Below are 26,252 nucleotides of genomic sequence, written 5' to 3' on the forward strand. Positions count from 1 at the left end.
TGTGCCTCAGTTTCCTTGTGTGCAAAATGGGGATGACAGTATCTACCGCATAGGGCTGCTTGCTAGGAGGATGAAGTAAATTAATATTAGAACAGTACACATGGATGAGATAATCCCTTAGATTTCCAAGAGAAATTCAGAGAGAGAGGTGTATGTAGATTTTCACAGATATTTTGCAAGCACAGACTGAGCAGACTGTTAATTAAAATAATAGCTGAAGAATTATCACCGAAGGATCAGCGGCAAATGAGAGCCAGACATGGTGGGGAAGGCCATGAGGCACAGCCGGTCTCTGCTGCCCCCTAGCGGGTACATCCTTTACTTTTTAAATTGACTTTCCTTTAGGAGATGATATACCACTACAGATAGCTTTGGAGAAGGGTTCTAGCCAAATCACTTTTCCAAGCTGTGCTTTGGTTGTATGGTGGAGAGAATGAACAATTCTACTTTGCTTGATAGGGGTCTTATGAAGTAGTAAAGGCACTCGCTGGCCTTGTGATCACTGGCAAGTCCCCTCCTCTCTGGGCTCACTCACCTGTAAACTATCTACTCCTCCACTGCAGGGCAGGTGTGAGGCTCACATGCAGTGCGTAATGGGAAGTGTTGTACTTTTTGACATCAAAAACATGTTCTTCATTGTAATTATCATTGTCTTCCTCTCTGCTCCCCGGCCCCAGAGGAACTTCTCCGTAGCTAACTTAGCCACTCCTATTCTTTGGAACTTTCCCTCTCAGACTTAGTCAAAGAAAATCAGAGTCTGATGGTAGTTACAGCAGTAAGAACAGATTTACATCAGGAAGTATTGTAATAAGGGGAAAGAGACCTCAGTACAGAAGTGGGCTCAATTCTGAATACAGCATGCACAAACAGGTTTCTACCCCATCCGAGGAGCAGGATAGGGGGCAGTAGATGGAAAATGACTAAAAGGAAATGTCAGGGGTAGGATGGACTCCGGTTAAACAGACCTAACAGGATTATGCTGAAGGCAGGTCTGGGTGATCAGATATCACCTGGGGGTGGGGTAGAAGATGGAGAATTTGATCAGATATTAAAAGTGATTAGATATCAAGGGTAAGAATTTCTCAGTAAATTGATTAACAGGATTCTTGCTAAAACGGGCAACTCAAGCCCCATAAGAACGGACACTGAAAGTCAATGCTTCAAGGGCTTCAAGGAGCCTCACTGGAGCCTGGTGAAGAAGAGAATATTTGTCAACTTCTATCCCAAAGGATTCCTACTGCAAGTCTATGTGAAGAGCTTGATCTTTGCCTGCTGAAAATGCCTTTCAGCTCCAAGCCCTGGCCTCACCCTATCTGGTCAACAAGGTACCTCACAGCCTAGGATAGGAAAACGTTGGCCATCAGATTGCACAGTCAAGGGTTAATTTCTATTTTCAGTAAAGAGCATTCACATGCAAAGCCCTAGAAATGACAAAGACCCCTCCTTAGAAACTTTAGTTGGGCTCCTCTGAGCCATCTTCTCAGCTAGGCCTTGACCTTGGACGGCTGAGCCCAGCATTAGTAACAATCCTAAGCCAATTAATAAGAATCCCCTTGCCCCTGCTATCTAATCAAGTTCCTGTTAGTAATTCTCCACCCACTGACCCCCTCACTCTGCTCTTCTGCTATACATCCCCAATTGTCTTCACTGTATTCAGAGTTGAGTTCAACTTCTTTCCCTTATTCCAATAGGAGAAATAAAGTCTGAAAACATTTTTTTTTTTTTTTTTTTTTTTTGCAGCCAGGGTCTCACTCTGTCCCCCAGGCTGGAGTGCAGTGACATAATCACAGCTCACTGCAGCCTCTATCTCTCAGGTTCAAGAGATCCTCCCACCTCAGCCTCCTGAGTAGCTGGGATGAAACAATAATCAGGGACACAGGAAAAAGTAAGACCTCAGACAAGTAGGACAATGCCTGAAGTCCCAGCTACTTGGGAGGGAGGCTGAGGTGGCAGGATTGATTAAGCCCGGGAGGTAGAGGTTGCAGTGAGACAAGATTGCACCATTGCACTCCAGCCTGGGCAACAGAGTGAGATTCTGTCTCAAAAAAAAAAAAAAAAAAGAAATCGACACCGAAGGACTAATCTTAAGGAAGCAAAACTGCTCATTTCAACATTATTGATAATTGTGGATAACTTAACATAACTCAAATATAGATAGAGCACAGATACAGGCCCGGTGCTGGGGACTTTACACAAGTGCTTCGTCTCACTCCCTCACATAGATGGATAAGCAGAGATCAGGAAAAGTTAGAGTGAGAGGATCAGACCGCCTGCAGAAACCTCTTCAAAGTAGCCCTAGGGAAAAGTTTATCATAGGAATCCAGAGCTCTCAGAATTCAAGGACAACCTGAATATCAAAACTCAGGAGGTCAAACACCCAGGGCAAGTGTCGAAACTTCACTAGCACACATTCTTGTAATTCACTGTGGCTGCTGCACTATTAATGCCTCAGCTATCAAATCATCCAGTCTCTGCTGAGAGGATCTGATTTGCCAACCTGGTCAATGGTGACCTGTGTCAGACGCCCACCTCTGGTCCAAAAGACCATGACCATCCAGGGCGGGTGGGAGAGCAGGGCAGGGCTATGCATATAAACAGGGCAGCCAGAGCCATGGGTAGAAGCAGATGCTCCTAGGAGATAAAGACAGTGAGGCAGAGATTGGACTCAGGCATGTGTGAGTAACAGAGCCATGCCTGGTCCAGCCCTACTTACTGTCTTCACTACATCAATCTGTTAATTAAAATTATGGCACAGCAAAAGGATGGGAATATTACACAGCCACTAAAACGCTGAACGCAGAGACCAGGCAGCAATATAAAAACTTCATTACAGGCTGGGCACAGTGGCTCACGCCTGTAATCCCAGCACTTTGGGAGGCCAAGGCAGATGGATCACGAGCTCAGGAGTTCGAGACCAGCCTGGCCAACATGGTGGAACCCTGTCTCTACTAAAAATATAAAAAATTAGCCAGGCGAGGTGGCAGGCACCTGTATAATTCCAGCTACTTGGGAGACTGAGGCAGGAGAATCACTTGAATCCAGGAGGTGGAAGTTGCAGTGAGCCAAGACCGCACCACTGCACTCTAGTCTGGGCAACAGAGCAAGACTCCGTCTCAAAAAAAAAAACCAAAAAACAAAAAACTTCGTTACTATATAATGTTGAGTGGGAAAATCGTAAATTCTGTTTCTGCTATGATGACAAATACGTGAATGTAACACTCAGAGGTAATGGTCTCAAAGGGAGCTTGGTCAAATGAAAACAGCTTGGATAGCTGGGATGGTGTGATGGTAGATGAATTTCTTCCTTTTATAGAGAACTTTTAACATTGCTGTGCTATTAGTTTAATAAAAATAAAGATTTCAAGGTGGGTGAGTCACTTGAGCCCAGGAGTTTGAGAGCAGCCTGGGCAACATGATGAAACCTTGTCTCTACGAGAAAACAACAACACAAAAAAACCCCACAAAAATTAGCCAGGCATGGTGGCATGCACCTGTAGTCCCAGCTTCTTGGGAGGCTGAGGTGGGAGGATGGCTTGAGCCTGGGAGGTTGAGGTTGCAGTGAGCCATGACTGCACCACTGCACTCCAGCCTCAGCAACAGAGGCCCTGTCTCAAAAAAAAAATAAAATAAAATAAAATAAGTATTTCAGTTCTTACTATGAATGCAAAACCCTGGGATTCAGGGAATATGAACTTTTAAGCATGAGGACATAAATACCAACGACAGACTGCAGGAGAAGGTGGTGAATCTGCCCCCTGGCTCTGCCAGCTCCGCCTCACCCTAGTCACCCCTCGACAGATCCTGTATTTAGAATGCTCATCTTTTATTCATCATGGTTTTTTTTAAAAAATATTTTTTGCTTTTATAAAATACTGCATTAAAATATTATTTAATTATCAAGTTTTGTGCTGCCCTTAAAATTGCGTGAGTGGGGCAAGTGCTTCCTGCTCTTGCCCAAAGCCACATATTGCATGACCTTAGTCTAGGACACTCAGGAAAGCCACAGGACAGCAGAGGCTACCTGTCAAGCAAAGCCACACACAGCCTTGTCTGAGCCCCTCTCCTTTCCGGTTCAGCTATAGGAAAGCTGAGAGAAGGCAGTACTCCACCCTGGAGCTGCAGCTCCTGGGGAAGCAGACAACGCTCAGATATGGAGGGAAAGGAGCCAGCGAGAACTTACCTATAACACTTGTGCAGGCCAAGGTCTGGGAAAAGCTGTGTCTGCCTAAGCATGAATAAGAGAGGAAAAAAACAAAAAAAACAAAGATGTGGTATCTATCTAAACATTTTGAAATTAGAAAACAGCAGCAATAAAAGAATGTAGCACACAAATACAGATAATTATTCAATTCTGGGGGAAAATATAACCCAAGGTGAAGATTCCCCATTTGGATTTTTGAGTGATAGAAGTTAATAAAAACTTGAATTTTAATAAAAACAGCTCAAACATGAGATAAAAATGGAATATTAAAAAATATAAAATGCGTATCAGAGCAAAAAAAAAAAAAAAAAAAGATACCCAAGATACCAACACAAAACTAAAGCTAACAGAAGATAATTTTTTCCAAAATAATGGGGGAGGGGGGAGCTGAATCTGCAATCAATTAGAAATTACACACCATGCTCTAGAAGGATTAAGAAAAAAGATTCAGGAAAAAAAAATCAACACTAAGACTTTTTCTAGAAAAATTACTAAATGTTAAATATGAATTATATAAGCAAAAAGGAGCTGAATGCTATTTATTAATTTAAAACAATTATTTTAAAATTTAAATTTTTCAATTAAAAAAAAGAATGAAGAAGAATTCCTAAGGAATCTGATACAAAGCAGTCTTAAAGGAAATTTAAAAAGAAAATAAGTTACAAAATGCCCCAAAACAAAGAAACATAAAAACAAATTTAAAAAAAGAAAGAGAAAAAGCAGTCACTTCTAAGGGGTGTGGCCTCACACCTCTCCAGTGGAGCCATGTGTAAGAAGGGCTGAAAGGTAGAGCTGGGTGTGGTGACTCACAACTTAATACCAGTGAATCGGAGGCTGAGGCAGGAGGATTGCTTGAGGACCAGCCCAGGCAACACGGTGAGACACCTCCATTTCTACAAAAAAAAAAAAAAAAAAACCACAAAAAAAATCCTAGTCGGGCATGGTGGTGCATGCTTGTAGTCCTAGCTACTCGGGAGGCTGAGGCAAGAGGATAGCTTGAGCCTAGGAGTTTGAGGCTGCAGTGAGCTATGAACACATCACTGCACTCTAGCCTGGGTGAGACAGCAAGAGATCCTATATCTTAAAAAACAAAAAACTCCCAGGGGAAAAAGCAAGGCTCAGAAATGTCCTACCCTGCATGCTTTTGTCCAACCACAAAGGTGGACATCATGGGTACAGAAGGTGGATACTATGTATTTTGTCAGTGTACAAACACTATTAAACAATAATCAGGGACACAGAAAAGAGTTTGTGAGTTCCTTTCCCTTGTTCACTGGTTAATGCATACTAAGTTGGTTTAATTAAAAAAAAAAAAAAAAAAAGAGGTTTAACAGTATAAAGGAAACCACCAGAAGTACAAAAGCCACAGTATCACCATCAAAACCAGAAAGCCTGAGGATGAAGGAAGAAGGAAAGATGTATGTATCTAATACAGGTTTCATAGTTGATAGTCAAAAGGTATCATCCAAATTTATTAGATCATTAGATATTAAAACAAGAGAAAAAGGAAGACAAATTCGTTAAAAACAGGACATTTCCCCCCGCTATTTGGGAGGTTGTGGTGGGAGGATCGACTGAGCCAGGAGGTCGAGACTTCAGTGAGCTGTGATCCTACCGCACTCCAGCGTGGGCAACAGAGTGAGACCTGTCTCAAAACAAACAAACAAAAAATGACATTTCTCTCAAAAAAATTTTTGTTTTGTTTTTTTGAGACAGAGTCTCACCTCGTCACCCAGGCTGGAGTTCAGTGGTACGATCTTGGCTCACTGCAAACGTCCACCTCCCAGGTTCAAGCCATTCTCTTGTCTGAGCCACCTGAGTAGCTGGGATTATAGGCGCGCACCACCACACCTACCTAATTTTTAGTAGAGACAGGGTTTCATCATGTTGGCCAGGCTGGTCTCAAACTCCTGACCTCAACTGATCCACCCACCTCGGTCTCCCAAAGTACTGGGATTACAGCAATGAGCCACCGTGCCCAGCCCAACATTTCTTTTGCTCGTGAATCTGCAGACTGTTTTCTCAGGTCAGCTTACGCTAGCTCCCCTCAGTGTCAACTGGGATGGCTTGAAGGCTGGGGCTGGAAATGTTTAAATCTTCTCCACAGGTCTGTGCCTGGGCTGGAAGACTCATGCAGCTGGGGTTGGAGCAGGTGGGCCTCCTGGGCATCCCTCTCTCCACGTGAAACTCTGTATGCAGCCTCTCCAGTATGGTGGCTTCAGGGTAGCCAATTAAGATATGGTTTTACAATCTATTAAACTGGTAAATGTGATGCCCAGAGCTGGCAAGGATAGATCTATTGTTGGCAATGGTAAGCTGACTAAACCACTTGGGAGGGCAATTTGGCAATACACACCAAAATGTTAAATTCTGTTTGTTCTAATAATCTAATAATTCTACTGCTAGGAATTTACCTTTCAGATATAAACAAAAGTGTACCAAAATATTTTGTATGAAAATGTCCACTGCAGCACTTAATATATCAGCAAAAAATCTGAACACTCAAGTGTCCATCAGCAGGGACTCTGGTGGTTCAAACCTCACCACCACCCTGCTGATGTAGGACACCTTCAGCTATGGCCTGCACTACTGAAGCACCTCCCAGTTCACAGCTCACACCTGCTGGGGTCCTCGTCTAATCACTTCTCCTGTGCAACCAGTGTAACTTGGACTGCCTTTCACACCCATCCCATCACAATTAAGATCCACCAGGGCATCCCAAATTCCTACCAAACTCCATATGCTACTCCAGCCTGGGCCTGCAGTGGGCCCCAGCCTCCCCGTTGGCCTTCCTGCAGCCTCTCCCTCTGCCACTTCTAGCCACAGGGTCTGCCTCTTCCAGCCACAGGGTCTTAGCTCAGACTGTTCCCTCTGCCTGCCTTACTCTATTTCTCCTCTCTTCCTCTTGCCCTCAGAGAAGGCCTCTGGCTGTCCCGACCTGGTCAGGGAAGATTCTACCTCCCACTACCCTGCCCCTTTCATACTTCTAACAGCTGCCATTTTACTTTGTACGTTACTGACATTTGTCTTCCCCCACCAAATCACTGAGTTTTACAACAGCAGAAGCTGTATCTACACTGTCCTAGCACCCTGTAGTACCTAGTACATAACAGACACACAGGAACTACTGGCTGAAGTGGGGGCACACTGCATAGGAAGCAATGAGACAGATCTGCACATTCTGACAGCAGAAGGCTCCTAAGTGGAAACACCAGGTACAGGGCAGAGTAAAAGCTCTGTTACCTTTTGCTTAATTAAAGCAATTATCTCATCAAAACAGCTGCTTTACACTGGGCCATTTTGGCTATGCAGGACAGTAACCCGTTCAAATTGCCCTAAGTAAAACAGAAAAAGCCCATGGACAGGGTTTGTTTCAGCCATGGCATGACTCAGGGACTCGTTTATGCCACCAGGGTGTGGCACTCTCTCCCCACTTCTGTGTTGGCCCCACTGTCAAACAGCTCTCCTCTCCAAGGGCGGGGCCTACAACAGCTCTGCTCCAGGTTTAAAATGCAGAAGAAACAAGAAAAGCCTCTTTCGGGGCCTAGTACCCTAGCATCATAGATCACACAAGCTTCATCCTGGAGTGGGCATGGCCTGGAGGGTGCGGGGACTGCAGGGCAAATGTCCCATCCAAAGTAGAGAACTGAGAATGCAGACGGGGTGTGGTTCTTTAGAGGGAAATGTGAACAGCTACCAAATTAAGGGGAAACAGAAGCTGTGAGGCCAAAACAAACATACATCACCATAAGTACATTTACATAAGTAAATGTACTTTTTTTGGTGGGTGGGCAGGGAGGGGGATGTGGGGGGACAAATTGTTAACAGCAGCTTCCACCAGGACAAGCTACTGGCAGCAAGAGAGGGCTATACCTTTCACTTTGTACCATTATTTAACACTGACATTTTCTAACCATGTAATGTGCTATTTTTAATTTCTTCAAATCACAATTGAGGGTTTTTTCCAAAGAATTTTAGTTCTTAGAAATGACATCTGTATATAAATGTTCTAACTCTTATTCAGAGTAGGCTCTAACATATGAACGGCAAAATCAGACATTAACTCCATACAAAAGCACAGATTTAGGCACTTTATCAAAGAAAAATGTTTAGAAATAAATGAGGTTATTGAGTCTTCTGTCAAACTCTGCAAAGGACTCTGATTCCCTACTTACATCCTTTAAAACTGTCACATTAAATGGAGCATAACTCCTCGACACCAGCAGTACCCTTTCCTAAATAAGGAAACAAAACAGAACCCCTAACTTTACAGACCACATAAAACCTGACGGACATCAAGAGTTCTCTTTTACTGATGAGTGAGATTCAAGTCAAAGAAATTCAATACTACTTAGGATTTCAAGTGACATATTTTCTGTTCTCTGCATTTCCTGCATAGATTTTGTATTTACACACCCTGGCTTCCTGGCTATATATTTAGATAGATCTGAGTTCACAAAGCACATTTTACTTTTAACATAATGAAAATGATGTACATGGCATGAAGAGTTTTGACTCAATTAAGTCAAGAGTTTTAAAGACTTCTCCGATCAGAATTTGCTATCCTTTTAGTTGACAGAAAATAAAAAACATGGACACAGAAGGCAACCCAATCAGAGCAGGTGCTTGGAGGGGAGTGGAATCTCAGTAGAGTTGTCGACTCACCACGTGTAAATGGGAAAAAGCAACAGTCATATTTCCGTGTTAGGTAATTTTACAGTAAACATGAATTTGTCAGTGTCCAGTATTAATTAGAAAACACCTGTCTTCTTACTTGAAGCCTATTAGACAGTAATTCTTTGACCACAAACTGGTCATGTGGCAGACCCTTTCTAGAAGAAACTAGAATGTCAACCGGTGTGCAGTTTCCTGAGACCACTCCCACCCCACGAGCTGGGCAAACAGCTCTCCACATCCACCTGTCTCTCCACAGTGCGCCACTGCTGCCCCATCACAGGTCTTCTCTTTTATTCCCAGCTCGATTGTCTTCCTTGGAAGCCCGAGATTTCAGATCTCCTTCCTTCTTGTTTTTGCCCTTGTCTTGCTTTGTTTTATTTTTCTCTTTGCTTCCTCCTCCTTTGCCAGGGTACACCTGGCCCTCCAGAGTTACATCAGCACACCTGTCCTGACCGACCAAAAAGTCCTTGATCTCCCAGGCGTAGCTCCCATCGCGAAGCATGAAGATAGCACGGTCTGATCCCACAATGAACCTTGGGCAGAGAGATGCAATCAGACAGTCAGCACGTACTAGTAAGGTGCTAATGGGTCGGAGCAATTCTCTGGCACTTATCATGTTTATTTCAAATTCCACATGAATATGGAACAAAAAATTGGATTTTCCAAGGCCTAGCAGCTACTGATATCTCATGCATGAAAATATTAGCTTGCAGAACTATTAAATACCCAGCTCAGAACAAAATAGGAACAGACATTGGATGTTCCTTTGTAGTATAAATGGATGCCCATGTTAAAAGCAAACATTTGGAAAACCTCTCTAGGACACTGCAGAGGTGGCCCAGGGGCTGCTGCTGGGGAGGTAAAGAGGCAGCTTTGATCTGATCTGTATCCGTTTTATATTCTAGAGTGTCTAGTTACAATTTTATGGGACAAAAGGCTTGTGCTGATAAAGGTGGAAAACCAATGGCTTAGAGTGGGTCATGGTAAGAGGCTATGAAGGACTCAAGAGGACACTTGGTTATTGGACAGAAATCCTAGCCCCGGAGCTCAGCAGCAAGCAGCCCAGCTCGCCCACACTCAAAAAGTCCCAAGGAACAAAGCAGAAAGAATGAGGCCTGGGTGGAGTCCTAGTGTGGCCAGCAGGCATGATTCTTCTGTTCCTTAGGGACTACACCACGTGTTCCCCCTTCAGTTTATAACGCTCCCACCGCTCCACAGAGACCAGTGGGCCTTCCGGAGCACACATCACCAAGACATTTATTTGCTCTGTCTAGGTGTCTATTTAAGCTAATTGAAAATATTTTGCTGGCCGGATGCTCTCTAAGTACTCCTCCCATTTCTTGTCATTACTTTCATATTTCCTAGACTAGAATATTTGCAGACCCCAAATTTCAGAACTGTTCTTGAGGAAAAAGAAGCAGATTTCTTAAAATTGTACCTCAGAACCATACTCAGGTGTGAAAACTGAGCCTCTTCATATTAAATTAGTTATCTGTTAACAGCATGGTCCGAGCTTTATGTGTGAACATAGCTACACACAAAAGCACTCTCCACTGAGCAGAAACTTCTAGCAGAAGAGGCTAAACTAAGCTATACACCCTTCTGTTCAGATGAAATAAAAGCTAAAGATTCAAAGATAAATAAAACTTTAGGATCAACTGAGACATTAAAAAAAACACACACAACAGGCACAGTGGTCAATGCCAGTAATCCTAGCACTTTGGGAGGTTGAGGTGCAAGGATCACTTGAGGCCAGGAGTTCAAGACCAGCCTGGGCAACATAGTGAGACCTCGCCTCTACAAAAAATAAAAACAAAAACTTAACAGCTTTTACCAACAAATGCTTCCACCCCCGACCCCCCACAAGATGGAGTCTTGCTCTGCTGCCAGGCTGGAGTGCAGTGGCATGATCTCAGCTCACTGCAACCTCTGCCTCCTGGGTTCAAGTGATTCACCCGAGGTCAGAAGTTCAAGACCAGCCTGGCCAATATGGTGAAACCCTGTCTCTACTAAAAATACAAAATTAGCCAGGCGTGATGGTGGGCGCCTGTAGTCCCAGCTACTCGGGAGGCTGAGGCAGGAGAATCGCTTGAACCAGGGAAGTGGAGGTTGCAGTGAGCTGATTGCACTCCAGCCTAGGCAACAAGAGCGAAACTCTGTCTCAAAAAATCATCATCATTATAATAATTAATAATAATAAAGAAAAGACCCAGCACAGCCTATGATTTTCTCAGCTGGTTGTTGGTGCTTTACCTCTGGACGTCATAGTTGGCATTGAAAAGGCTGCCCTGCCAGAGGCTCGTAATTTCCTCTGTCTCCTTCTCAGTGGGGCTTCCTGATACAGTGACAAACATCATGAGAGTCTTCCCTTTTTTCGTCATTTTCAATATGCTTTCAGGCTTGCTTGGGTCTATCTTTGAGAAGTCGACCGGTGCTGAGGGTCTCTTGTGTTCTGGAAGATCTCCTTCTTCAATTTCATCATCTTTCTATCAGGTTGGGGGAAAAGCATCAAACCTATCATCAGAATCTTGCTTTTTAACTGGCACAGGCAAAAACATCTGCGTGATGTCAGGTGCATGTATATGACTTAAATTACAACATAAAAAGGAAAACTAGGGATTTTCTTCCTCTTCTTAACTTTCAATACAGTCTAAGTTTCAGGTAGCAAATACTACCCAAACCCAGGTTACCAATCACAGAGCGCCCCTATGTGATGGGTTTCTAGAGCTTTTAAACTCTCATACAATCTACCCAACATGGTAGGCTGTAAAAATGGCCACATTCTGGTATGGTCATATGATGAAATACTTCACAGCAACAAAGAACAAATATTGTTACATGTAACGAATCCCAAAAACGTTAAGTGACAGAAGCCAGGTACAAAATAAGATTTACTATGCAATTCCATTTATTTAAAATTCAAGAATGAGCAAAACTAATTTAGGGTGACAGAAATTAGAACAGTGTTGCCTGTAGAAGGGGGACAAGGTAGGATTAACTGAGAATGACACAAGATAACTTCTCTGGGGTGACGGAAATGTTCTATATTTTGACAGGGGCGTGGATTATACAGAAATATCCATTTATCAAAATTTATTGCAGGCCAGGCACTATAGCTCAGCTTGTAATCCCAGCACTTTGGGAGGCTGAGGTAAAAGGATCACCTGAGGCCAAGAGTTCGACATCAGCCTAGGCAACACAGTGAGACTCTGTCTCTAAAAAAAAAAATTAAAAAGTAGCCAGGCATGGCAATGCACACCTGTAGTCCCAGCTACTGTGATGCACACCTGTAGTCCCAGCTACTTAGTAGGCTGAGATGGGAGAACTGCTTAAGCCCAGGAGTTAGAGACCAACCTGGGCACCATAGTGAGATCCCATCTCTTAAAAAAAATTTAAAAATTAGTCAGGTGTGGTGGCAGGTGCCTGTAGTCCTAGCTACTCAGGAGGCTGCAACATGAGGATCACTTGAGCCCAGGAGATCGAGGATGCAGTGAGCTATGATCACGCCACTGCATTCCAGCCTGGGAGACAGAATGAGACCATGTCTTAAAGATTGCACTGTATACTTAAAATCTGCAGTCCATGTATACCCATTTCACTTAAATAATAGGTATTGTACAAAAATATTCAATTCCAGTTAGCAGGTTTGCTTTCTGTAGTGGCATGGGTTAGCCATTCTGAAACTATCTTATGTGACCTCTAGGATTGAGAAAAGGAGTAAACATATTGAGGATAATGAGAGCCAGGTTCTTAACTTCTGGAAATGAAACTACAAATATGAAAGGGGGAAGAATGAGCCCTGTGGTATTAGGCTGGAATTGAAGGTATCAGGAGAAACTCAAGGTTTTTCATAGATTAACAGATAAGTAAACAGATAGATGGATAAAAATATGTAAAAGAGCCTGGGTTCATTGGAGAACACTCTTATAGCAAGGGAGACAGAAGATGAGCCTAGAATAATCCTGCATCACAAAGTAGTAAAGTGCTCGAAGAATCGTGGAACATGTCAAAATGACACGGAAGCCAACTTGAAGCAGCTCTCAGGGGCCAAATTTGAAATAATCTCAACATCAAAATAAATAATAGTATGACTTACAACCCCTCAAACAAAATGTTGAACCCATAGGGATAAAAACAAATGAATAAATTACTAATACAAAATGGTAACTTTTTTTTTTTTTTTTTTTTGAGACGGAGTCTTGCTCTGTCACCAGGCTGGAGTGCGGTGGCAAGATCTCGGCTCACTGCAACCTCCGCCTCCTGGGTTTGAGTGATTCTCCTGGGTCAGCCTCCTGAGTAGCTGGGATTACAGGCGCGCGCCACCACATCCAGCTAATTTTTGTATTTTTAGTAGAGACGGGGTTTCACCATGTTGCCCAGGATGGTCTCGATCTCCTGACCTCGTGATCTGCCCACCTTGGCCTCCCAAAGTGCTGGGATTACAGGCATTAGCCACCATGCCTAATATATAGAATATAGAATGACAGATAAAAAATCTTTAAAAGAACCAGGTTCTGGAACCAAGGAACCAGGTTCTTTGGAGAAAAGGCTAATGCCAGAAACTGAAAGAAATGAAGTATTGGCTAGGTATGGTGGCTCACACCTGTAACCTCAGCACTTTAGGAGTCTGAGGCTGGAGGATCACCTGAGCACAGGAGTTAAAGACCAGCCTGGCGGGCGCCTGTAGTCCCAGCTACTCGGGAGGCTGAGGCAGGAGAATGGCGTAAACCCGGGAGGCGGAGCTTGCAGTGAGCTGCGATCCGGTCACTGCATTGCAGCCTGGGCCACAGAGCGAGACTCCGTCTCAAAAAAAAAAAAAAAAAAAAAAAGACCAGCCTGGGCAACATATCAAGACCCCATCTCTACCAAAAATAAAAAGAAAAAAGAAAAAAATAAATGAAGTACTGACTGATACATGCTACAACACAGATAAACCTTGAAAATATTATGCTAAGTGAAAGAAGCCAGATATGAAAGACTACACATTCTATGATTCCATTTACAGGAAATGTCCAAAATGGATAAATCTGTCGAGACAGAAGGTAGATGAGTGATTGCCTGGGGCTGGCTAGGGAGTTGGGAGAAAACGGGAGGAGTGGTTGAAGGTTTCTTTTGGGGATGATAAAAATGTTCTAAAATTGATTTTGGTGACGGCTGTAAAACTCTCCGAAGATACTAAAACTAAAATGCACATTTTACATGGGTAAACTGCCTATGGCATGTGAATTAAATCTCAATAAAGCTGTTACCTAAAAAAAAAGAAAAAGCCACTAAGTCATTCTTAGTTGGTGCTTTTGACCAATCTCTGAAGGGCCAAGATTTAAGATACCATTAATAATGTACTATATTAAAAATAATTTTAGTAAAAAATAAAAATGAAAGAATTCTACACAGTGCTTGAAGGTGATCCATACTGACATCAAACCTGGGATCTGGTTTCAGTTCTACACAACTAGCTTTGTGACCCTGCCTAAGAATCCTTACTCCTCGAGGCCTGTTTCCTCATCTACAAAATGAAAAGCAGAACAAAGTGATCTCCAAGGCCCCAGTAATCTGACCACATGTAACGCACCAACCTTCTTTTCAACTCTGCCACCCTCTCAACTGACATGTTTCTTTCTCATTTTACTTTGAAAGAGTCACTGGTGGCGACTTGCAGACAGGAGCATGGGCTGTGCTGTCGGATGGATGTGCTCCATCACTATGCAGCCTTGTGCAAGTTACTTAGCCCATCTGAAAATAACTTCCCTTACCTATAATGGAAAGGTGAGGGCAATAACAGCGTCTCCCTCCTAAGGTTTGTTTGGGGATGTAATGACTTAAAGGCAAACAGTATTCAGTACTGTATCTGTTGGCTATGACACTGCTGACTCCTTAGGCCTGTGTGATCTGGCCTCCAACCACAATCACCACATGGAAATTACACTCTCAAAGTCGCAAAGGACCTCCTAGTTGCCAAATTCACAGGTTGTTTCTGTCTTTATCTTAATTCTCCATAGCATCTGTTATAGTCTCCTCAAAACACTGCAAGACTTTTAGTTGGTTCAATACCCTAGAATATTTGCATTTTTCAGACTGATTTCACTAATAATCATGAAATTAACTCAGTAGGTCCCAAGCAGCATTTTTTTTTTTTTTTGAGATGGGGTCTCATTCTATTGACCAGTTTGGAGTACAGCGGTGCTGGTGCAATCTTGGCTCACTGCAACTTCTGCCTGCCAGGCTCAAGTGATCCTCCTAACCCAGCCTCCTGAGTAGCTGGGACCACAAGTGCATGCCACCACACCTGGGTAATTTTTTTTTTTGTAATTTTGGTAAAGATGGGTTTCACCATGTTGCCCAGGCTGGTCTTGAACTCCTGAGCTCAAACGATTCACCCACCTCAGTCTCCAAAGTGCTGGGATTACAGGCGTGAGCCACTAAGCCCAGCTCAGCATTTCTTTGTTAATGCAAATATAATTAAATAGTCGTTAAGTCTAGTGTATATAGTATGGGTAAAAATTGTTTCAAGAGACTTAAAAAAAAGCGGCTTTAATTTCCATTTTATATGTCTGTGTTTCAGTTACATTAAAAAAAAAAAAATTGCAAAATAGTACCCTAATGAGCCTGGAGGACATTAGGTTAAGTGCAATAAGCCAGACACAGAAAGACAAATACCGAGCATTCTCATTCTTATGTGGGACCTAAAATAGTTGTGTTCACGTAAGTGGAGATTAGAATTGTGGTTACTAGAGGACGGGAAGGGGAGGGGAGATAGGGAAGAAGGATGGTGAATGGATACAAAATTATACTAGATAGGAAGAATAAATTCTAGTGCTCTATAGTATTGCAGGATGACTATAGTTAACAATAATTTATTGCATATTTTCAAACAGCTAGGAGAGAATTTTAAATGTTCCCAACACAAATAAATGATTAATGTTTGAGGTGACAGATATGCTAATTATCCCGAACTGATCATTACATTGTATACATGGGTAGAAACACAACGCTGTACCCCATAAATATATATTATTATGTTAGTTAAAATTGAAGTGTAAAAATAATACCCTAGATGTACATAATTAACTGCTTCTACCCTTAGTCTGGGTAACCTAACCTGTTATGATCAGTGTGTCTATGTTGAAAACAATCCAATCTTTATCCTGTGGCAGAGGTGGGGCCAGGGACAAGTCTGGCAGTCCCCTGACTCCAGTCCTAGCCCTGCCTCCAGGCCAGTCTTGCATTTTCAATTGGCTTTGTAGCTCCTTCATTACTGTTTGCCAAAGTCAAAAGCTACAAAGCTGAACTCCCCTTTCTGCAAATCCTCTTCTTCCTCCTATGGTTTTTGATATAAATAATAAGTGACATCCACTGAGTAGCTACTAAGTTCCAGGCACTCTACATATATTATCTCCAACCTTCAGAACAATCCTACTAGGCTTCCATTTAATATATGAGGAAGATGATGTTCAGAAAGGATAAATGATTTAGTTAATTTACTCACATGCTAGAAGTACAAACCACATTTCTGGCTCCAAATCCCTCCAACTGCCCCTTCCCATTATACCTGGCTATCATAACGTAAAATGAAATAACCACCTTTGGTTTTTCTACACCAACTGGGACTCAGAATTAGTTCTAACACAATGGAAGGAATTCTCACCTTCTCTCCACACATCTGAGGCACAGCCTCTCATTGAAGCACTGTTTCTCACACTGCTGGGGAAGGAGTGAGGGTATGGATTTAGAGACGGTCACAAGAGAAGAACTGCTTCCTACAAAAAAAGCACCCACAGAGATGGATACGCTCTCCCACATAAAAAACACTGCTACTGGGGAAGGGTCCTCATGTCTGTAGAGTGTCTACAAACATTAGCTCATTTAATCCTCATGGCATCCTGCAAAGCAGGGCATTCTCTGGCTTTACAGATACCTAAAACTAGGATCAAGTAGCTAGTGAGGGGTAAAGTTGAGTTCAAAATCTGTCTTTTTTTTTTTTTTTTCTTTGAGACAGAGTCTCACTCTGTCGCCCAGGCTGGAGTGCAGTGGCATGATCTCGGCTCACTGCAACCTCTGCCTCCCTTGTTCACGCAATTCTCGTGCCTCAGCCTCCCAAGTAGCTGGGATTACAGGTGCCCGCCACCATGCCTGACTAATTTTTGTATTCTGAATAGAGATGGGGTTTCAACATGTTGGCCAAGTTGGTCTTGAACTCCTGACCTCAGGTGATGCACCTGCCTTTGCCTCCCAAAGTGTTGGGATTACAGGTGTGAACCACTGCGCCTGGCCAATCTGTCCTTTTACTACATTACGTGGCCCTGCTGTTCACAAAATCAATCAGTTGCCCAGGCATGGTGGCTCACGCCCATAATCCCAACACTTTGGGAAGTCAAGGTGGGAGGATTGCAAAGGCCAAGAGTTCAAAACCAGCCTGGCCAACATAAGGAGACCCTATCTCTATAAAAAATAATTAAAAACACAAAATCAACCATCAAGCCATGTTAAAAGTATAAAAATCTCACATTTCTCCTTTCTACTCTGCTCCTGCAGTTTCTAGCTTAATCCACGTCTTCCTCACCATCCTTCATTTGCACTTCTGTTCACCAATATGTATGGCAGTGCAGGTAAAACAGTTCAAAGAACAGGCTCTAAAGTCGTGACAGATTTTGAAACTCAACTAGCTTGCTGTGCGATGTGGAGCAAGTTAAATAGCCTCTTTGTGCCTCAATGTCATCATCTAGAAAATAGGGATAAGTAGCTCCCTCATGGATGGGTAAAAGGATTAAATAAGATAATGTGTTTTTCTTGGCCTGCAAATTCTCTCCCTGCTCATCCATCCTGTTATCTACTGTTCCCAGTGCAATCTTTGTTCATCTCTGCAGCACCTCTTCTTCTAGCTCAGGGTCTGAGTAGGTCAAGGGGAGGATTTCTCATGAGGTGATGTTCTCAATCTGGCAGATCAAAAGGCTTTATTTGCTGTAGTCCAAAAAGAGAAGGATATTGCAAGGGAGATGGTGAATGGGGACGTTCTCTCTAGACTCAAATCTACCCCAATCTTTCCATCAGCTGCTGATAACCACATGAAAACACAGGACTGCATTCTTCTAGTCAGATGAATCAGGTGGTATTTTAAACTTGTGTCTGAAAGTCTTTCCCTCCTCTCCCAACACACACAGAGATAATCACAAAATAACAAACATCAGTGTTGGAAGGAATCTTAGGAACCATCCAGTAAACCTCCTCACGTTGCAGATAAGGAAACTGAGACCTAGAAACTAGACATGCCCAAGGTTCCACAGCTATGCAAGTCAGCCAGGACAGTACAATCACCTCAGGAAGGGGGAAAGGCAGCAATGTGATTTTGGCCAGTAATCTTTACCTTAAAAGCTTATTACACACTCCCTGTAACTGCACACTCTGGTCCATCCAAGTGACAAACGAGAAAACGTACTCTCCTTTGAACAAAAAGCGTGAGTTCCACGATACAGAGCCACTAGCCATTGCTACTTCTCCCCTCAGTAAAATAAATCCACCCACAAAAAACACAAAATTCCCAGCAGGGACATATACCAAAACAAGAAGTCTAACATTCTACTGATTTAGAAGACAGCTGAGATAACCATTAAGGAAGACCATCTTCACTGCAACCCACTCTCCCACCCACTCACCCCAAAACAAAAGGAAAATGAAGGAAATGCTCTTTAGTAGAATGGGAAAGGTCTCTCTCCCCGTTTGCAGGGCTCACTGACCACAAGGATCAACGCAAAGACAACCAGGGCACTGAAAAGTGAAGGGAGAGCAAGGCTGAACACTGAGGGGCTGACCCCTGATTGGAGTGGCTTGAGAAGTGGCAGGGGGAACAGGGCACTGGAATGAGAGAGGGCTGGAGCGAGGGTCAGCAGGGCGCGCGAGTGAGAAGAGGAATGGAGGGTCAGCAGTGGCTTCAGTGGGTAAGGGTTCAAGGCATGAGTAGAGGAGGTTAGGGGGTCAGAAAGGTCCCAAGACAGAATGGGTAAGGGGTCAGTGGCAACAGGGTTCCGGACAGAGAAGAGCCAGGAGGGTGTGAGCGCGCCGCGGACCTCCCACTGCTCCAGAAGACGCGCCATGTCTGCATCATTGTAATCGCGAATATCCTTCTTCTTCTTCCGGGGAGGTGGGGTAGACTCGTCGGGCGTCCCGGGCGAGCCTTCGGCCGCGCAGGACCCAGGCGGTGGTAGCAGCAGCAGCAGCAGCAGCAGGTCAGAGGCCCAAAGCAAGACCACGGCCTTGCGCGCCCACCTGGAAGCCGCCATTTTGGCCTCGCCGCGCAGCGCCGCAGACACGCCGATCCGACCTGCGCGGGCCGCCCGGACCCCGCCTTGCACACGCCTTCCTCTCCGCCTTCCTGAGGCCCCGCCTCCCGGCGCTCGCTAGCCTACCGGGCCCCGCCCCGTCCCATTTCCTCGGTCCCCGCCTCTGGAAGTCCCACCCCCCCGCCATTTTGGCCCCGCCCGCCCCACTGGCTCCTCCCCTTGGTCCGGCTGAGGCGCTCTGCGCCGGCTGGGTGGGTTACCGAGTGCTCTTTTTTCGTTTTCCGTCAGAGGCCGACCTTTTTCCCTGGAACGCACAGGCCAGGTCCAGAAGTTCCTTCAGGGCCTCCAGGAACCACTAACCAACGTCCCTGTTCACCTCAGTTTCTCGCCTGTGAAATAAATTGGAAATGGAAGTTCTGGAGGCTGCCTCAGCTCTAAAAAGCCCATTTCTGGATGTCAGACGTTTATCCTCAGTCTCTTGCAATTTCCTTTGAGAATAACCAGTTAAAAAGAAGTGAGTGGCAGGTAGGGCAACTTTTTTCAGAAAGTCAGAAATAGGTCGAGCCCACTGCTTTCCTCATCAATAAAGAGGATTCAGTTCAACCAGCTTTCAATATTTGTCATCTCCTAAACTTGAAGGAAAAAAAAAATTTTTTTTCAAAAAGATTACTATTCATCCCCAAAAAAGCTTGCCTTTCTTTGATTTCAACTTAATACTGTGGGCTCTGACTAATCCTTGTCAAGGCTGAATCACGCTACTTTTTGTTTCTTAAAAAGATTTTGGCCAGAGATGCTTTTGAGATTCTTCTTGTTTTAAACAGCTCATCAGCAGATGTCTTTAAAATGTTTAATTACATAAGAAGACCTTAAAAAAAAAAAAAAAAAAAAAGGCCGCACGGTGGCTCACGCCTTTATAATCCCAGCACTTTGGGAGGCTGAGGTAGGACGATAATTTGAGCTCAGGAGTTTGAGACCAGACTGGTCAGTAAAGCAAGACCCCCATCTCTAAAACAAACAAACAAAAAAACCCTTTCATTCTTTATACTGCTGCACGGTTTTATTTGGTATTGTTACATTAATAGTTTATTTTCTTATTGATGGGCATTTTTTACCAATTATTCTGCTATTACAACAAAAAAGAGCTGTAGTAAACCTTTTTCAAGCCTTGTTTGGATAGGATTAGTAGGCTACATATAAAAGAAAACTGACTTTAAAAAGTGGCTTAAACAAGATAAAAAGTTTGTGATTGATTTTTATTTCACAGAAGCAGTGGAAACTCGAATCTAGTACTGGTATAGTGGCTCCTCAGCCATCTAGTACTCGGCCTCTTCCTCATCCTTCTATCATATTGGCCTGTGGCTTCCACCATCAAGGTCACAAATTCCCGGATGGCTACTGGAGCTCCAGTCATCAAGATGATATTCAACCAGAGGAAGGGAGATGAAAGGCAGGCCAAACCAAGCACACCTTTCAAGTGGAGTCAACTTCTTTTAAGCAGCCTACTTGAACATTGCATACATTTCTGTTTACATCTCATTGGCTGGAACCTAGCTCTCCAAGGGAGGCTGAGAAATTGTCTTCTAGTTGTATACATTGTCATTTCAAATAAAATTAGGATTGTAATAAAGGGAAAAGAATAAAGTGGAGGTTGAGTAGGCAACTACACCTGCTTTCCTTCACTCTTAGGACCAATGCAATTTAAATTCTCTCACACTGTAGGGGTGGCTGATAGTCTACATATTCATGCATGCATCTGTACGTAAATGCGCTAAGCTATGACCTTTCCTATTGACATTGAGCAGAAACAACTCGTAAGAAAAAGATTTTTTCTTTTGTGAAATCATAGGGGAAATGTCATGAGCTTTCTCCCCAGAGCACATTGCTCCACCCAGTGGCTTGGAGCCCTATCCTGGTGCAGTCATACTGAAAAACATGCACAGCTGTGGCCGATCATGTGCTCTGTTGGGAGGGGTCACCCTGGTAATTCATATTGCCAGTTTCAAAGTTAAGGGGCAAAGGTGCTGGGGTTCTTGGCCCACATATCTAGTTATAGAGAATAAGATCATTGGAAGTTTTACAGAAATTGTTGGGAATGTGTAGAAAGTTTCAGGGCTGCTGACTTTCCTCTAAGGAGGAAATCAATTCAGTATATAATCCACTGATGTGAAAACATCTGGATCAATTGCATTTTCAACATTTGGATATTTGAAACTTACCTTAGTGTTTGGAACTTGATTCCATTCAACTCAGGGGGAATTTTATTTACCAAAGACCTACTGTTAACCAAGAATCAAGTGAGGCTCTGATGCAAAAATGAATATAATGAGATCCTTACTCTTGCAATTTTGGACTGGCAGAGCGGATAAACAATACACAGTAAATTTCATGCAGATTACAGGAGATCCAGGCCCAAAGGGATGATGTGATGAAGATGATAATATCTCCATTTTAAATAAGAGGAAATCCTGGTTTTAGAAGTATACAATTTGTCTGAGGCTGCACAGCTAGTGCAGTGGCAAGGCAAGAATCTAAGCCGAGGTGTACTGGACAACAAGGTCCAGTCTTTCTTGGAGTCCTTCTTCCACCATAGCACCATCTAGGTTAATCAGTGAGGCACTCAGGATAGTTAAATTGGGAGCCAAATGGAAAATGGATTGAAAAGTCTGGAGCCAGGAGCACTCAGATGGGACAAGAGTCTCTGCCAGGTCCCAGGTGGTGCAGTGTAGGCTGGAGAGGACAGATGTGAAAGGTTGTGTCCTCATGGCCTAAGTAAAGCCACAAGTCTCTTCAGTGCTCTGAGGTTAATACTAACCCCACCTCTAAGTGATTCAGTGACTGTGGATGGTAAAGCTGAATCTCAGATATAATTAGTGTCTTAACCTGAGCTCATCCTGGCACGCATCATTCCACAACAGAGGAGGGTGAAACAAGACTTTCTAGTACTATTTGGAAGCAGGCTGGGGTAATATTGAAAATGTTGAAAAACTGGAGTAAAAATGACCAGGTAATCAGAACAGAGGCAGATGAGCTGATGGGTACAGTCACCACTGTGCCAAACATTAACCCTCTAATGACTGACTCATGGGAAGGCATAGGAGGAGGGGCCTGGGGATGGGCTGAGAGAGGTAATGAATATTTACCATTTTGCACTTTTGCTGCTTTTTAATCCAATGTAAGAACAGACATACTGCATACTTCCTGGGCTTTACGAGCCCCTAAATTTACTCACTTAAAAAATTTAATTACATAGAAAGACATGAATCATTCATTGTAATTGTTAAATATTGGTAGCAACTAACTGGTTGCCTTTTGTTGGAATTTCAAATTTTCAGTAGACAATGTGACTGGCCCAATCTGAAGCAGGTGTCCATTCCTGGTCACCACCATTATCTGTGAGCAGAAAAGCATACTCACAGGGTTAAACATAATAATATTTGTGTTTTCCTAGCTGGGCATGGTGGCTCATGCCTGTAATCCCAGCACTTTGGGAGGCTGAGGCGGGCAGATCACCTGAGGTCAGGAGTTTGAGACCAGCCTGGCCAAGATGTTGAAACCCCATCTCTACTAAAAATACAAAAATTAGCTGGGTGTGGTGGAACCTGTAATCCCAGCTACTCGGGAGGCTGAGGCAGGATAATTGCTTGAACCCGAGAGGCACAGGTTGCAGTGAGCCAAGGTTGTGCCACTGCATTCCAGCCTGGGCGACAGAGCAACACTCTGTCTCAAAAAAAAACAAAAAAAAAAAAAAACAAAAAAAACTTATAAATCAGTAAGGAAAAGATGAAAAACCAAATGAAAAATGGGCTAGGACATGAATGGGTAATTCCCAAAAGAATAACTATAAATGGCCAGTTCACATATAGCAGAAACAAAACATAACACAGAATCTCTCTAATATAAAAAAAAATGCAAATTCAAACATGTTATAATTTTTTAATTATCAGTTGATCCTGGATAAAAATATAGACAGTACACACTGTTGGCAAGGCTGAGGAAAGAAGCCTTCTCATTCACTTCCGGGGGGATGGAGTTTTCTGTTTGAAAATTAGGTGAAATGTATCAACTCCCCTTCCCCCTAAAAAAGTGCATAATCTGATTAGCAATTCCACTTCCAAGAACTTGACTCTGAGGAAACAGACAATGAAAATAATAGTAATGCTAATAATATTGAGCACTTACTATGCGACAGGCACTCTGCTGAGTGATTTCTGTGTATTTCTTCACTTACCCAATGTAACAAGCCTATAACACTCTCCATGAGTGGGGAAAACAAGAACAACTCTAAGTGTTACAAAAATTGTAGACTATAAAATCTACATTTACAATTGCAAGCTGTATTCCACACATGATGGGTAATATGCAATCATTAAATATATCATATATATTTGTTGCTACTAAAGATGTTCATTTTATACTATTAAATGATTTTAAATGCTATTAAAATTATACAGGTATATATCTATGTATAGGAAAAGAGCTGCAAATATGTATACGATGGCTGTCTCTAAGCAGTGAGATTCCAAAATATTTTAACCTTTTCTCTGTATTTTCTATTTTTCTTCACATCTAACATACATCGGTTGTGGCGTGTTGTTTTTGTTTGTTTGTTTGTTTTATTGAGATAGGGTCTTGCTCTGTTACCCAGGCTGGAGTGCAGTGGCATGATATTGGTTCTCTGCAACCTCCACCTACCAGGCTCAAGGGATCCTCCCACCTCAGCCTCCCATACCACACCTGGCTAATTTTTGCATTTTTCTTTTTTCTTTTTTGAGACAGAGTTTCGCTGTGTAGCCCAGGCTGGAGTGTAGTGGCGCAATCTCAGCTCACTGTAACCTCCGCTTCCCAGGCCCCAGTTCAAGCAGTTCTCCTGCCTCAGCCTCCTGAGTAGCTGGGATTACAGGCACATGCCACCATGTCCAGCTAATTTTTGTATTTTTAGTAGAGATGGGGTTTCACCACGTTGGCCAGGCTGGCTTGAACTCCTAACCTCGTGATCCACCTGCCTTGGCGTCCCAAAGTGCATTTTTTCTTTATTTTAAAGAGATAGATTTTCACCACGTTGCTCAGGCTGGTCTAGAACTTTTGGGTGCAAGCGATCCACCCACCTCGCCCTCCCAGAGTGCTGGAATTATAGGCATGAACTGCCACGCCTGGCCTACTTGTGCTTTAAAAGGAGAGACACACACAAACACTGCTGCTCACAAAATGTGAATTGGTACCCTTCTTTCCACCAAGATGTAAGGGGGAAAAATCTAATTTCAATAGAAATTATCAGAATAATACATGTAATTCAAATTATCTACAATACTGCAATGGCCTTGAAAATTTGGGGATGAGATCTGAATCTCCAAAGAAGGCAGGACTTTTCTCTGTGTCATCTGAAAAAATTACATGTACTTTGCACCATAGATATATGCAGTTATGTTTAGAAAATTCAGTCTGTTTCCAAAGAATCACCTCCCTGGACTGTCCCAAACAAGCTGTAAGAAAAATGAGGTGAACATACTTGCTAAGCAAACAGGCCTCCGGCCTCCCCTTCAATCTTAGGGTTGTGAGCTTCTAGATCATGACCAGACCTAGACTGTACCCCTGCTGTTGTTTCATGAATGTCCATGACTTTCTGTCCATTACTGAATGAAAGTTGTGAGCAGTCAGAGTTTGGTTCAATAAAAGGGTGCCTTTCTTGTGCAGAGATTTAACAAATGAAATAATTCATTACCTATTGCCATAAACACTCAATACATTAAGTGTGGGGGAGAGATGCACAGATCAAGTCCCTGCCCTTACAGAGATGATAGGGTTGTGGAGAGAGATACACCAACAGTTACAAGTACTTGACGTCACTCTGAAGATGAGCAGGCATCACAGTAGCTACAAGGGGGGAAGAAATACCTGGGTCTGTCTGAAGGATCAGGGAGCCTCCTTGTGAGGCACCAATAAATCTAATCACTCTGTAGTTACTGAATACCAGGCACCATGAGAGATGTCAAAACTTGGTCAGGCATGATTAGTGTTAGGAGTCCAGGGTGCCTGAAACTTAGCACTTGTTTTTTCTCTTCTCCAGGATGCTGGAAAATGGAAAATACATCCAAAGATGACTGGCCACTAGATGAATGGGGCACAGAATTTATTAATCTGTGCAAGCAAACTTTGCCTCCATGGAGGGTGCTCTGGCAAACTACTGCAGAAAATTCCAGATCTCCTAGACTTCAGGACCTGCAGGCTCAGGTATGCCTGCCAAGGTATAACTGGTCCAGCACACAGGGTCCCTTACACACCCAGCTGCAAGTGAACAAAGAGAAAGCATGGAGGGAGGGAGGGTGGAAACTGGGACTGGGGAGGAAATGGGAGTGATGTGTGAGGTACTGCCCCGGTGTTCTTACTGGATGGGAACAAAATATACCAGAGAGCAAGAGGACATGCCGGGTAAGGAGAGCGAGCTGTTAAGACAGTGATCTTGTTCCTTGGTGAACCAGGGGCTGTTGTCATGCATCACCTATGACAATGAGGGAATCTGGGGAAAAGAGGGAGAGATATAAATTCCGCTCTTTTACAATAGATAGTGAAAGGGAAATAATGAAGGGTGATGTCTGCATATGTATAAGAAAGATAGCCTGAGATGTAATTGGCTCATTTGTGTGCACAAAAGCAAAACAGAGGGACACTGCTCCAAAGAGAAAAATAATTAGGGCACAGAATGCCTCATATTGACCACCAGGTGGCACTACAGACCAAACACAGCTTGGTTGTTGGTCCAGAAAGTCTGGGGTAGTGTAAGTTGGGTATCAAAATGCAGAGTGGCCAGGCAGGCTCACACCTGTAATCTCAGCACTTTGGGAGGCTAAGGTGGGAGGATCGCTTGAGGCCAAGGGTGTGAGACCAGTCTGGGCATCATAGTGAGACTGTGTCTCCAAGACTTTCTCGCTACAAAATAAATAAATTTTTGATAGAATGAAAAGATCCAGAGTACTTACAATGGAATACTGTTCACCCATAAAAAAGAAGAGAAATTCCCATATTCCCATGTATGCTACAATATCAAAGAATCTTAAAGACATTATGTTAAGGCTGGGCACGATGGCTCATGCCTGTAATCCCAG

At 43.3% G+C, this 26,252-nt stretch overlaps 1 protein-coding gene across 1 annotated transcript; it reads right to left on the bottom strand.

Moving 5' to 3' along the window:
- Nucleotides 1-8,111: 8,111 nt before the first annotated feature.
- On the bottom strand, nucleotides 8,112-19,237 carry MESD (mesoderm development LRP chaperone). The gene is made up of 3 exons (XM_025390721.1): nucleotides 18,940-19,237; nucleotides 11,132-11,364; nucleotides 8,112-9,411 (listed from the first exon to the last, which is right to left on the bottom strand). Exons 1-3 carry the CDS (start codon nucleotides 19,150-19,152, stop codon nucleotides 9,153-9,155), a joined length of 705 nt encoding a protein of 234 aa, XP_025246506.1. The 5' UTR covers nucleotides 19,153-19,237; the 3' UTR covers nucleotides 8,112-9,152.
- Nucleotides 19,238-26,252: the final 7,015 nt, after the last annotated feature.

This window comes from Theropithecus gelada, chromosome 7a, assembly GCF_003255815.1.
Source record: "Theropithecus gelada isolate Dixy chromosome 7a, Tgel_1.0, whole genome shotgun sequence".
In the NCBI taxonomy this organism is placed as follows: domain Eukaryota; kingdom Metazoa; phylum Chordata; class Mammalia; order Primates; family Cercopithecidae; genus Theropithecus; species Theropithecus gelada.

What these genes read in the sequence shown, in the direction of transcription:
- MESD (XM_025390721.1), bottom strand. Translation starts at nt 19,152, where the DNA reads ATGGCGGCTTCCAGGTGGGCGCGCAAGGCCGTGGTCTTGCTTTGGGCC. An exon ending in GTCTTCTGGAGCAGTGGGAG is followed by an intron (nt 11,365 to 18,939) that starts GTCCGCGGCGCG and finishes CCAACCTGATAG; the next exon opens with AAAGATGATGAAATTGAAGA. An exon ending in GCCAACTATGACGTCCAGAG is followed by an intron (nt 9,412 to 11,131) that starts GTAAAGCACCAA and finishes TCTCTGCCCAAG; the next exon opens with GTTCATTGTGGGATCAGACC.